The 14,936-nt window shown below is 41.6% G+C and overlaps 1 protein-coding gene across 1 annotated transcript; it reads right to left on the reverse strand.

Annotated features, from left to right (window-relative positions):
• Positions 1–675: 675 nt before the first annotated feature.
• LOC310997790 (interferon-induced, double-stranded RNA-activated protein kinase-like) lies at positions 676–11,810 on the reverse strand (the record flags this gene model as incomplete). Its single annotated transcript, XM_083987582.1, has 8 exons — positions 676–801; positions 1,100–1,162; positions 1,261–1,362; positions 9,768–9,911; positions 9,999–10,206; positions 10,733–10,873; positions 10,985–11,110; positions 11,785–11,810. 8 exons carry the CDS (start codon positions 11,808–11,810, stop codon positions 676–678), a joined length of 936 nt encoding a protein of 311 aa, XP_083843708.1.
• Between the last annotated feature and the right edge of the window lie 3,126 nt (positions 11,811–14,936).

Below are 14,936 nucleotides of genomic sequence, written 5' to 3' on the forward strand. Positions count from 1 at the left end.
GTCTTAATTTTCCCAAAATTGATTTATCACCTTTTAATACTTTTCAAGACCCCGCGGATACCCTGCAAAGGGACATCCCCTTGGCCAAGGTGCATGAGTAATTGGAGGCATAGTGACAGGACCCTCAACTGTCACACTTTCATAAATACATATTTATGAAAGCTTTCTCGTACCTTAGAATGAGTTGTTACAAGTCGTTACAAATACATTCGTGGGCGATGCACCGAACCGAGGCTGCCATGTTGCATCGCCATTTTTTACGTTCAGTGGCAGCGTGACCGTAGGTAACCATAGAAACTCAGCGGAGCCGTCGGCTCGGGGAGAAAGTTTTCGAGGAAGTGCCTGTTAAAACTGTCACCACTGTGTAGTGTGAGGAAGGACGGAGGCACTGATGTTGCATTCAGGTGCAGTCAGGCACCTGAATGACGCCGTCGGCAAACCAACCGGATGTCATTTTACTTGACGAGAGAAAGACGGTAAAACGTGGGTCAGGTAAACAATACGACATCACCATGACAACATACTGTCAGGCCTGTATTGTTTTGCCTCGTGCTGGCGGACCACTTGTTTACATAGATGCTTGTTTATCCTGTTACATGCAGCGTCTGTTGTCAAGAATCCGTTCCGATATGCAATCGCACCGCTAGATGGGGGTAATTCCTACACAAATATCTGTCAGTGAGACCAAAAAGAGCGTTGACTGTTGAGTCTTTCCTTGTACTTCTTCAGGTCTGTCTTGAGGCCATTTGCTTCAGGTCGGTCTTGTGGCTTCACACTCAGCATGGGTTTTATGATGAGGAACTGAAATACAATAATATTAATAGTAAAAAAACAGCTACTAAGCAATCAATTGAAACTGTATTACTTCATCACGGTATCTGCCACATGGGTACATTGGAGCTATAAAAGGTTGTTTTCTTATTATTTACTTAAGATATTTTGGGAGATATAGCTGACATGCACTCTGTGTAGACATGCCACAAAGCAATTGGAGTGAATCCCTAGTAAACACACTAATTTCATGTGTAACATGTTAGTTAGGAGCACATTTCATATTGATGGGGTCCATTATAAATACATTGATAAAATGTTGACAAACCTCTTCAAGAAAGTTGCTTAAAAAGTCCTTGGGAAGATTCTGTTGTCTGGCACTTTTCCAAACCTGGAAGTGACAAAAACACAGCTTCACACACCTGATATCTTTGAAATTACACCACAGGCACTTTAATGACACACAACTTTGTATTGTAAACAACTCACCTCTTCCCTTTCCTGACCAGTGTAGATTTTCCAAAGAAGTTCAAAGTATATCAGGCCCAAAGCAAAAATGTCAACTTTTCGGTCATAAGTCGTCTCCCTCTCCTGTGGTAAAACCAGAACACAGCATGTTAACAAAAGGAAAAAGGCAGATCGTTTTTGATTTCATGTATTTTTTCCTTATTCCGATATATATTATTCCGAGATCAGGAAATTATGACGTCATTCCAAAAATTCTGATATCATTAACTTATCGGCCCGATAAGATCCTATTTTTGTCAGCCCTGGCCTTCGGTGTGGGTCGTTTTCTTAACCGAGCGCTCTGTTCTCACTATTACATGGGACCTGAACTGCCTGCAGTGAATGCTGCGTTCAAGTGGCCTTGGTATAATCGGAAAACCACTTTCTGACTGAAAAAAATCATCAGAATACTCCCTCATGTCGGAAAACAACTCGGTCATAATTTTGGTAGTTGCCGACATGATTTAATAACGTCTTATCCACAATATTTTACCCATTACTCATGTTACACATATAAACCATAGAAACACGAACATAAAAAGTTCGAAAGGACGGCTTGCAAACCAGGAACTGGGAACTTCCGCCAATACGTGAATGCAGCACAACGTGCCGTTTGTAAACAAAGAACATGACGGCGCTAATGTGGGAACTAGGTAATAAAGAAGACAGTTTGCTGGAAGGCCCACACAGCCCTTAGCTTTACACTGCTGAATAATTGGAGCAGATGTGTCCTGAGATTTTCAGCCTTCTATGATTATAGAATTAGCCTATCTTTTACAGCAGGCGCAGGCACACACACACACACACCTCTGCCGTCTCTCTCTGTTCCTCTTTGTTGCTCTCTGGACTGGGCTGCCTTGCTGTTCTTTGGGTTAAGTGAGCATGGATGACCCAACCGGACCGGTGTGTGGACGCGCTGGTTCAAGCCGCGTGAACAATATGAGTCCTTTTTTCCCTCCAACAACCACGGGTCGGCCCGTTACAAGCTTGATGTGCAGGACCTCAGAGATTCAGCCAGTGCTGCGGTGATGATGGGCAAGTAGTACTTCTTTACTGTCTTTCCTATCTGCTCAAGGAGGGGGAGCTCGCTCGCTCTCTCTCTCTCTCTCTCTCTGGGCTGTTTGTCTGTTCCTCTGAGCTCCTACATGACCACGGATCTGTCTGGGCTTCTACATGTAACTTCTCAACGGGCCGGTACCGGGTCCAGACTTCAGCCTCCGTGCGTCGGACCACATCTGGTAATTTAATCCGTCAGGGTCCACGGTCCCGTGAAAAACAATGAACACCGGACATATTCATCATGATTTCATTTTTTTTTAATGGACGCCCCAGACAGGACATGAGAAGTGGACATGTCTGCGGGCAAAAGAGGACGTTTGGTCACCCTGCCTGGTAACGTTGTTAAAGTTATAACGTCAGCCTTTAACCGCTAGCTGCGGCTAATGGCTGATAAGACAGCCAACATTAAAGGGATAGTTCACTCATTATCTACTCTCCCTCATGTCGACTAAGGGCTTGGAGGAGTTTCAGAGTTCTCCGTGCCTTCTCGGAGTTACAGGGGGGCTCGGCGCAGCACTGCACTGCCATATGACAGTGGCAAACGGGGCTCACTTTTCTTCGTCCAAAAAGACACACCAAAAAACATCCAAATACCTCCATGCTGCTCGTCTGTAATGTCCCTCTTGTATTGAAGCCCCGACATGAGAAATTTAAGCTCCCAGTGTCTCAGTTCACTGCTTTGCCTGTGTCTGTGCAAATCTTGTGCGATTTGCATTGACACCCAGTTCACGGCTCCACAAATCGCCCAAGATTCCGGCAGAGCAACACTGGGAGCTTCCGCTACAAACAAGCTTAAAATATAGACTTATTCAATTTTTTCCGGAACATGTTGGGGCTTCAATACAAGAGGGACATTACAGACGAGCTGTGTGGAGGTATTTGGATGTTTTTTGGTGTGTCTTTTAGGACGAAGAAAAGTGAGGCCCGTTTGCTACTGTCATATGGCAGTGCTGCGCCGAGCCCCCCTGTAACTCCGAGAAGGCACGGAGGACTCTGAAATTTCTCCCAACCTTCAGTCGACATGAGGGTGAGTAGATGAGTGAAATTTCAATTTTGAGTGAACTATCCCTTTAATGCATAGCCTACTAGCCTGTCCTAGCAGGACACAAGTTCGACAACTGAGGAGGATGTTTCTCCCTCTCCATCAACAAGCAGGCCCACGACGAAATTGGTTTATTTCATATGCAAAGATATGAAGCCCATCAGCATTGTTGAGGGGGGGGGGGGGGGGGCTTCAAGGAATATAGTCGGGAACTCAAGCCGAGGTTCCGCGTCCCCACGCGGGCAACACTCACAGATCGATCGCAAAACCCCACAAGAGCACCACAGACAAAATAAAGAAGTCATTGAAGGACAGAGACGTGGCGATTACAACAGACGGATGGACTTCCATCGCAACCAAATCTTATGTCACAGTGACAGCCCACTGGATCGATGACTGGGAAATGCGTGACTGTGTACTCAAAACGAAAGAGCTGAAGGAAAGTCACACAGCAGCGAATGTAGGCGAGTGCATTAAATGCATCTTGGAAGAATACGGAATCAAAAAGGAGCACCTGACTGCTGTTACTACGGATAATGCAATTGAGATACATCTGGAAACCGTTAATGTGCCGTGCTTGGCGCACACCATCAACTTGGCTGTGCGGAGAGGCCTCGCTGTCAGAGCCATCGAAACAACTATAAGCAGGCTGAAAGTGGCTGCAACACATTTCAATAAATCCAGCACAGACAACTGTCTTCTCCAGGAGAAACAACGACATCTGGGGTTGAAAATCCAGCAGCTGATAAACGACTGTCCAACGAGGTGGAACAGCATGTTTGACATGATCAAACGTGCATCAGAGCAGCAAGCAGCTGTGTCCGCGGTGATCTTCGAGAAGAAACTGTCAAACATGGAGCTGACTACCAACGAATGGTCTCTCATAGAAAGGGTGAGTAATTTAGGCCTATTGGCTAGTGTATATGTAAATGAATAATGATGACCAGGCCCCAGATGAAAGACCTGTCCGAAAAGATGCTCTCATGGCAGTGGGGGATCTTTGTGGTGACACCTATTGCGTGGACATGCCAGATCAGGACAGCATATGCATAATTTTTGTTGCTGATTTGCATTGTGTAGCCGTTTGTTTTGTGTAATGTAAGCTGTTCAAAACGTGTTTGGCAAGGGGCGCTGTTGAGCTGGCGATGGAGTAGGACGTGTTTGTTTGAGCTCCCGTCTAACTTCTTTTTATTTTAAGTTAATAAGCGCGCAGTACATTAAAACATCGACTAATCTGAAAAAGCGATGACCTACGTGAGGAGCCACATCATCCCCGCCGGGGAGCGTGAGTGAGACTGTTTTCGTGTTTTCAGCTATTCTGACAATACTTTATCTGTTTTCATCCGTGGAAAGGCAGCTAAACTGGCTGCATCCAGTGGACTAATGTCACTGTTGTTAGACTGTTACAGTTTCACCAGCTTCTGCTGTCAATGTTGGAAAACAAATGTAAAATGACTGGACCAAGAGACCCCTTCTCTCTCTCTCTCTCTCTCTCCTTTCTTTGTCAATGCTGATTACCTTTATTCATAGGCTTACTGTAGCCTAATAGTTCTTTGTTTTTGTTTTTCTTACAACTTAAAGGTTGCCATATAGTGAAAGGATTTGTCTGATTGAATATATTTCTGTTGATTACAATTTTTTTTTTTCTTTAATTTTATATGATGGCTAATCCACAGTGTTTAATTTTAACACCTTTAAACTACTGATTCCATAAGAGATGTGAGGTTTAAATTTTTTTTTTCCTCTTTTCCCTTTCTTTTACTTGAACACATAGCAGATGTTGTAATACTACAATAACAATGCGCTGAATTGGTTTTCATGAAGCGTTCGATGGGAGCCTGAACAGTTGGCTCTATAGAGTTCCCCAACACAAACACAAATGTGTGGATTTGTTCTTGAGGGGTACCATGTTCGCCTTGTTTCTCAAGGCACTAGGTGGGGTGGGGGAGGGTGGGATTATACCAGACTTGTTTATTTCTTGGATTTATTTTATGTATGTCTTTCTTCCTTTCTATTTGCTCAGCCAGATGTAAATTTCAAGGGCACTAAATATCTTACTTAGTAGGTTATGACTGATCCTAATTCTACTAGAGGGCTGGATGGACTCTCATCAGTGAACTTTGTGAGTTGGAACGTGAAGTCACTTAACCATCCAATTAAGAGAAAAAAGGTATTTACACACTTAAAACAACTTAAGACCGATATTGCGTTTCTTCAGGAGACGCATTTGCGCACAACGGACCTGTTCCGAATAAAAAGAGGATGGTCAGGACAAGTTTATCATTCTAATTTCCACACAAAGACTAGGGGGGCAGCCATCCTCATTGATAAAAATATACCATTTACAATGGCTAATGTCGATTCTGATTCTGCAGGGCGCTACATTATTGTGACAGGGCAACTTTTTTCATTTCTGGTCATCCTGGTCAATATTTATGCACCAAACTGGGACAATCCAGAATTCTTTTCAAATTTTTTTTCTCGTCTACCAAACATGAAGTCAGAAGAGTCTTTTACCAACTTTATTTCATCTGAAATACAATTTTTTCTTGACACTAATCAAACGCCAGGAATGTCATATTCAACTATATGGGAATCTTTAAAAGCTTATCTACGAGGCCAAATCATTTCTTATTGCGCAAATAAGAAGAAAACAAATACAGTGCGCCTTAAAGAACTAACAGATCAAATCCTGGAACTAGATATGTTATATAGCCATCAACCATCTCCTGACATAGTGAAAAAAAATTGGACGTATTCTCGCACATCAGTTACGACAAAGAACTGCCAATCAGACTATACCTGCAATCAATGATGAACAAGGTTCAAAGTGTACAGATAGCCTCAAAATTAACTCCTGTTTTCAAAATTTCTATCAAGTATTACACATCAGAATGTCCAACTGCACCCTCAGTGTTGGAGGATTTTTTAAGATCCCTACATGTTCCATCCGTACACCCAAACATAGCTGATTCATTGGAGAAAGACTTCTCGGCCCTGGAAATAATATCTGCAATCAGATCTATGCAAAGCGGCAAGTCCCCAGGGCCGGACGGATATCCGACAGATTTCTTCAAAAAAATTCTCAGACCAACTTGCCCCTTTACTAATGTCAGTTTTTGAAGAATCATTAGAGTGGATCTAGAGTGCAATTCATTCCGCCCAATTTCTCTCCTTAACACGGATGCAAAAATCCTTGCCAAGGTTCTGGCACGCCGACTAGAAGGGGTTCTTCCTTCCATTATATCACCTGACCAAACAGGCTTTATTAAGAACCGTTACTCTTTTTTCAATGTCAGACGCCTTTTTAACATTCTTTATAGCCCCTCTCCACCTGGTGTGCCAGAGGTCGTCCTCTCACTTGATGCTGAAAAGGCGTTCGACCGGGTGGAGTGGGGCTATCTTTTCAGCACACTAGAGAGGTTTGGATTTGGCAATAAATTCATATCATGGATCAGACTTTTATATACTTCTCCAATGGCTGCTGTTCGTACTAATAATAATTTGTCCCCTTTCTTCGAGCTTAAACGTGGTACAAGACAGGGATGCCCCATGTCACCGCTTCTTTTTGCGGTTGCAATGGAACCACTAGCTTTAGCTCTGAGGCAAAATACTGATATCAGAGGAATTCACCGAGCAGGGGAGGAGCACAAAGTCTCGCTTTACGCGGACGAAATGCTACTTTATATATCACAACCCCTTTTGAGTCTTCCTAAGCTAATGGTATTACTAAAAGAATTTGGCAAACTATCCGGCTACAGGGTCAATGTTCAAAAAAGTGAGCTGATGCCTGTTGGCACTAGTAATGATGAGACATCCTTAAATTCACTCCCCTTTAAAATTAGCCCCAAAAAATTCGAATACCTCGGCATATGGATTACAGATAAACATAAAGATCTTTATGCTGCTAACTATCAGCCCCTGTTATCAAACTTAAATCAGGATATTGAACGATGGGATCCCCTGCCTCTCTCTCTGGGTGGAAGAATTAATACAGTAAAAATGAATATACTGCCCAAGTTTTTATTTTTATATATATATATATATATATATATATATATATATATATATATATATATATATATATATATATATATATATATATATATATATATATATATATATATATATATATATATATATAATTTGATTGTAAACTAGTCAGAAAACGAACTATTAGCAAAATATACGAAATACTATATTCTCATAATTTGATGCCTTTGGACCTCCTCAAAAATAAATGGAAGACAGATTTAAATGAGCAAATCACAGACAACACTTGGCACAAAATAATACAGGGAATTTTTTTTCATCTTCCATCTGTCTTAGACATGCTGTCATTCAGTTTAAAATTGTACATCGTCTGCACTGGTCTAAAGTAAAAGTCTCTAAGATCAATGCTGATATAGACCCCACTTGTGATAGATGCGGGCGAGATCCAGCCACTCTCCTACACATTTTCTGGACATGTCCAAAGCTTTGCGCTTTCTGGCAGCCCATCTTTGAGACCTTTTCTAAGATCTTTGCAAAAAGGCTTGCACCGTCTCCATTCATTGCACTTTTTGGTGTAACTCAGACTCCCATCTAGAGATGTGGGAAAGAATAATGGTGGCTTTCTGCTCTCTCCTAGCTAGGAGACTGATATTATTGAAATGGAAAGACCCAGCACCTCCAACATACAGTCATTGGGTTAGGGAAATCATGTACCATATCAAGTTGGAGAAGATCAGATACACAATCAGGGGGTCTACTAGAAAATTTTATAACATATGGCAGCCTTTCTTAATGTTTGTTGAAGATATGGAGGCAGACAATATAGTACTGTAAACCTCTGTTGTTGTCGTCCTCAGTCATCTTTATTATTGTATTTCTTTTTTGTCGTTGTTGTTGTTTGTTTTTTGTTATCTGGCTATATGAGTTCTGTATATTGAACTATGTATTTCATAATGTGAACTCTGTATGTCTGATATTTGTGGGGGGTGGATGGGATTTACGGTTTGTTTGTTTTTTCTCCCTGTGTGTTCTGTTGAACTTATGTTAAATTGTAAACTATAACTTGTAAAACTAAATAAAAATACCTTGATCAAAAAAAAAAAAACGTGTTTGGCATGCGCTGATAATGAATACAGGGTACCGCTATAAAGTCCATCTCTTTGTATTGATTTTTGGAGAAATAATGTAAAAAATAGAAATTTGATTTTTATTAAGAGGGGATATACAACCTCATTTCTGCCATTCATTGACAGTCCTAGTATGTACACTGCCACTCTCACTGCCTGAACCTGGTGCTTTCGACAGCTTCAAAAGTGTCTCCCACTGTGGCCACTTTTTTTGATGTTGTGAATTCACTGCATCATTTCAATCCAAGAAGAAATTCACCCCAACGCACCCAACGCTCCACAGATATTAGGTGGAGTTCAAAATCAGAGTCTGTGAGCCGAGTTTTAACGTTGTATGATGTCATATTAGAAACACTGAGTGAGTTTGCAGAGGGGTCAGGTCAGACTAAAATAGACGCAGAGTCTCTCCTGCAACAACTACAGACCAAAAGATTCATATTTCTTCTTGTTGCGTTTTCCAAGCTGTCCAGTGGATTATGATCCTTGACAGACAGCTGGTCAAACTTAACAATCGTTTTCAGAGTGACTCTTATAATAATGAAGGCTGCTGCCTCCCTGTTGCCTGGTTCAGACTGGACGCATTGCGTGCGCCGAGCCGGCATTATGGACTTGGTTTGGAGGCCGCTGAAGTGACTGTCTGGGCAACTGATCAAACGTAAAGTGGACGGGGGACATCAGTTCCCATCCATTATTGAAGTGTTGGACTCATGTGACAAAGATGTTTTTTTCCCCAACATGAACTGTTTACTGCGTATTCTGATAACACTGCCTGTTACAAGTTGCTCTGTGGAGCGCCTGTTTTCAGTTGTGAACCGGATAAAATCCACCAGCAGAGCTACAATGCTCACTGAGAGACTGAATAGCATCTCGCTGCTCATGTTTGAAAAAGAGCTCGCGGAGAAACTGGACTCTGATGATATAATAAATGCCTTCAAGGCCAAGCCACGCCGTCTTGCCCTTTAAATTGAGAATCTTTGCCATTTAGGATTGAGATCACATGTAGGTGTGAATCAAGATCGTAATTTAACGATTTATCACACAGCCCTACCTGATATTCTAGTTTTTCCACTTTTTTGTCAATTTTCAGAACTGTCATTAACTTTTTCCATTAGTTTGCTGTTGTCACAGATTACTTTTGATGGGTTTTGATTTCAGGCTGTAAGACAAATATTCTAGCTATTTCAAGGGGGTATGATTACTTTCTATAGGCACTGTATACCAGTATTTAATGATACTGAGAAACCTGATGATGTCCATGAATATCTCACCTGCTCAGGGGCCATGTAAGATCGGGTTCCTTGGCACATGGTTCTCTTAATCAGGTTCCCAGCATCGTCGTCGTTCTCATCAGTGACCAGACCAAAGTCTCCAATCTTCACCTCTCCATCTTGTCCAAACAGGATGTTGGCAGGCTAACCAGAGGAAAGACATGCAACAATTGATGATGTGGCTTCATGACTGATGGGATATAATAAATGATTTTATCCACTTCCTCTCACCTTCAAGTCTCTGTGGATGAAGTTCTTGGAGTGAATGTACTCAACTCCTGCGACTAATTGCAGAGTAACAACCAGGCTGTCCCGTCTCCTCCTGTCTCCTCTTGATTTTTTCTGTGCATTTCTCTCATCTATCCACACTCTAAGCGTTTCACCACCACATAACTCCATCTGAATATAGAGGAACTTTGGCAATGAATTACTGGATGACCTAGAAACGTGAGAAAAGACAAATACACGTATAAGTGAATTAATCCACCTCTACTGAGTCAGTGTTTCAAAGAACAACTTAACACCTGTTGGGTTAGGGTTAGACTCGTTAATTAATGGGAAACACTGGATATGCTGGTTGATAAGTTTAGTTTTTACCGTGCACCACTGGCATGCATGCACGCTTGTCTCTGTGTGTGTGTCTGTGTAAGAGCGCTATGCAGAGATGAATGAATGGAACGATGTTGCATTGAGAGAAAAAAAAATAGCAGAATCAATTTGTGGCGTTTGGTCTTGATTCTGCGCCATGGTCTATGTGAGGTGTGTTGCTGTCTCACTCCCGAGGGTGAGAGGGCGCAGAGGCCGCGAGCCACCTTCGCCTTCAGCCAGAGCACAACATAATTGGGAGTCTCATTTTTTCTAGCTAGCCAAGTGGCGAGACAGCTAAAAATATGTCTCACCACAGAGGGTCGCAAATGGCGAGTGGCGACTGCTAGTTTCAAGCCCTGCTGGTAGATGAGACTTACTCTGTTGTGGTGTAGCCGTCGTCCGAATTGTCCGTTTCCTGTCCGTATCCTGTGTCCTCCGTCCAGCATGAGAACAACCGGACAATGTTGGGGTGATGGAGGTCAGACAGCGCCTTCACCTCTCTCAAAGATCTGTTGTTCCTAAGGAGTAAGGAGAACATCTGATAAAACCTTTTGTCCTGTGTTGCATCTTGAGATTGTAATACATATAGAAAACTATTCAAAAAACTAAACATTGTATACTTTACATACTCTTTACAGGGGACAATCTTCACAGCAAAGTCCTTGTTCAGCAGTTTCTGTGTTGCCTTGTAGACACAACCAAAGGCTCCTTTGCCGAGGCGCTCTTTGCAGTCAAATAAAGTTGTAAATGTCTTACTGTGGAATGAAAAGATGAGAAGATCGACACATCATACAGATTGACTGAACACCATAGTAAATATACTATACTTTTATACTTTTAATGTTTCAAAGGGATATTTGGGTGATGTGCACTGTAGGCTATTACACTGCAGCAGCAGATCTTGTGAGTAAATCAGAAAGAAACCTAAAGCAGTTGTGCTTGTGCATAGTAGTATGGTAGTTCAGTGGTTGAAAAGTAGGAACAAGTGCTGTTTTCACATAAAAATAAAATGCTGAAAATATTTTATATGAAGCAAATGTTTAAATAGGGGGGCGGTGCGTGGCGCAGTGGTTAAGGCGGCCGTCCCATGTAGAGGCTACAGTCCTCAATGCAGGTGTCCCCGGTTCGAATCCCCGTCGGGCAGACATTGCCTGCATGTCATTCCCCCTCTCTCTGCCTCCCCCTTTCCTGTCTATCTCACTGTGCTATCAAATAAAGGCAAAAAAGCCAAAAAAATATACTTAAAAAAAAAATGTTTAAATAGGTACTGAACTACATTGTGTCCTTAAAAAAAACAAAAAACTAAACAAAACAAAAACAGTTCTTTCCTGTGGCCCTGTTCACAGTAACACATACCATCGTCATCAGATAATGAACTGTCTGATGACCACCTCACACAAACCCAAACTACACCTTAAACTTTCCTTACCTGGAGTTTTCTGATGTCGCCGACATCACGCCACTCAGATCACTGCCTGTGATAAGTTCTTCAGGAATCAACATATCCTTCATCAACAAAACAAAACAAGATTTAGTGTTTAAATTAAAAAAAACAAAAAAAAAACAGTATAAACACATAAACATATTCCAAACAATAGTAATAGTACTATAAAGAGAAAAGACAAACAAAGTGGACAAACAAAAAGCACACTTCCAGCCCCTTCTAAACCCCCACCCCTTAAATGGTCTCAAGCACTACAACTACAAAGTTCATAAAGTGTTTATACTGTTAAAAAACTGGATTGATTTAAATCTCTACTTTACCTCTTTGCTGTCTCCACTGATGTTTTGCATATTTGCTGCAGTTCTAGGAAAACATGAAAATGAATTATTAGCAGCATAATGTCACATTCTGATAATAATGTTTGTTGCAATATCATCTACTGTAACCTCAGACGGTGACATACCGGCTTTTGGGCATCACATCAGGATTTGGATCCTTTGTAATTGGAAGATAAATTAGACCATTAAAATATGAAAGCAACATTTCGGCAAAATATCAAATAAAGTCAGAAAGTTGTAAACAAAGCTGAACCTTGGGTTGGTTTGGTGAATCGCAGAAAACAACCGAGTCCCTTGTGTCTGTTTCCACATTTCTTGAATCACAGAACACTCTTTGACAATAAAAAAAGAGAGACATTAGAAAAACACGCAACATATATTTGTCAAACATATGTATCAAACCATACTGCTCAGTGTCTTACAGTTTAGTTTGTGGTGAGGACCGCTTGGCTTGGACACCTTCATCACACACAGTTGCACAGAGCGACGCCTGAAACACACACAGAGTCTTCAACTTGTGCATTGCACCATTTTTCACAGCAGATTTCAAAATAATTTGGTTTGCATATTATTTCTGATTCCTGATACTAAACCAGGAGAGACTGGTGTGTATTACAACTCACCTCAGTAGCTTTACTGCCAGATGTGTCACAATATACATGCAGTGCTGCCTCCTCCTTGGCCTCCCCCTTTGTTTTCCCAGAGGCAGCTGGGTACTCCTCATCCACCACAGAGCTACAGTACACAAGATTGGTCAAACTTTTTTCAATGCATTTTAAATGCAGACTATAAGGAAATAAGGATGCAGAGTGGAGACTTACAGGGTAGCATTATTTGGTCCAAGTCTTGATCCCAGAGGCTTCACAGCCACCCTACCACACTGACCATATTCAGTGTAACCTTTCTGATTTTTGGCCACATTTCCTGGTGGATTTTCTTTCTGAAAGCAAAATTAAAATACAGTATACTCGCTTAACCCTCTATGGCATGGTGTTTTAAAATATCCCCAGATATGTCTATGTTGTCCAATAATAAGTGGTTTTGAAGTGCATGTGACCTTGTCTCTGAGGGAGGGAAGGGGGGGAGGGGCAGCCGCTTCAGAAGCAGACACACAGCTGCACATTTTACAGTCAGTTGAATATCACTTAACATGTTTAAATTAGCAGTTGTTTAAAATAAAAAAAATATAGGCTATGCATATGTATGAACATGTAAAAGGTATTTTTGATCATTTTAAACACTTATTTTGGTATTGTTTGTATGAAAAAAATTGACTATCCCCCCTAAATTATTTTTTTTACAACTCGACTACTGCTTATCAGGGACCTCCAAGCTCCCAAAAATGGGGTGAAATATTTTTTTCCCCAAAAAAACAAAAAATCATGCCATAGAGGGTTAAGTGACTGGCTTTTTTTCTCTAAATAAATTCAAGGATGCTTCAGTTTATGGTATTTTACACATGGACACACATTCCTACATTTTTAACAAACAATAATCATACCATTTCTCTCCCGTTCAAACTTCTCAAGGCACTTTTAGCTGCATTCTCCTTGGCTTTCCATCTGGTCTCCCCAACACCAACTGGAAAGGGGTGACCATTGAACACCGCCCTCACGATGAACCTGGAGAAGGATTGGTAAAATTTATTGTCAAGATGACAACATGTAGGCTACATTCATACACAGCTGTGTGCCAATGCCCGTCGCAGGCTCTCTATGTTGTCACGTAAAAGAAAGAAAGAAAGCGAACGAGCGGCGCCGATGAGTGCTAGACTTCACCAACATCAGCAGCATTAGCCAGTTAGCTTACTAGCATCAACACCTCTATCTGTAGTAGCCACATGTAGCGACATAAAATGCCTCATACCTTTCTGTGCGTTCTTGTCCCTCGGAGTCAAACTTCAGCTCTGAGCCTGTTCGTCGTGCAAACTCCTTCAGTTCAGCGACGTATGTTTTTCTTTCTTGCTCCATGTCGCAGCGCGAAGCTTTGAATGCACTCACTTTCGGCTGCTCACTGCGGCAAGTTTAAAGCTCCCTTCTTGTCGTGTGTCCGTCAGGCTGTGTGCTGTCCAGCGTAATGCTGCCCCTTTAAAGTTCCCTCTGCTCTCCCTGGTTGGATGCTACTCTTCTTCTTTTTGTTTTTCGGTCCGGGGGTTGGCATGCAGCATTGTGTGCATTACCGCCCCCTTCTGCTCTGGAGTGTGGACAAGACACACACATACACAAATTAAAATGTTCCAACTCTTTTAAAATCATTCCCATACATCCTTTGTTTAATTCCTTCCTCTATTATTTCCCTACTGTTTGGGTTCTCGACTGAGATTCGACACTCCCAATCACAGCCCCACTCCACCACCTATCTGCTTTCATTATTTGACGCTGAAGTTATCTCACAATTCAGGTTTTGGCATCATGATAGGAAACTGCATTTTTAAAAACTCGCCCAACAAAAACCCGTTCAAGTTTTGTGTTTTTTTTTTACCAGGACCTAGTCCAAATGCAGAAAAATACTTAGCATTATGAGGTGCAAAATTTACCAATTAGAAGCAAACTTCAGCGTGGTCTGTCTTCTTGTTTGAAGTAAATTTGTGGTTCATGTCACCTGTTCCTCTGTCATCTGGAGTGTGACTGTCATTTCAATCACACTAATTACTGTAAATGCTTTAATTATTATTGTGAATCACATTAATTATGTCTGAGTCTGACTCACATGTTCTTGTGTGTCTTCATTGTATCCAAATCTGTGTTTTTATAAATGTTTTATCTCAGGGCCATTTCTGCACACCACTCTCTCCCACTT

Source organism: Trachurus trachurus (genome assembly GCF_905171665.1).
Source record: "Trachurus trachurus genome assembly, chromosome: 15".
Lineage (NCBI taxonomy): Eukaryota > Metazoa > Chordata > Actinopteri > Carangiformes > Carangidae > Trachurus > Trachurus trachurus.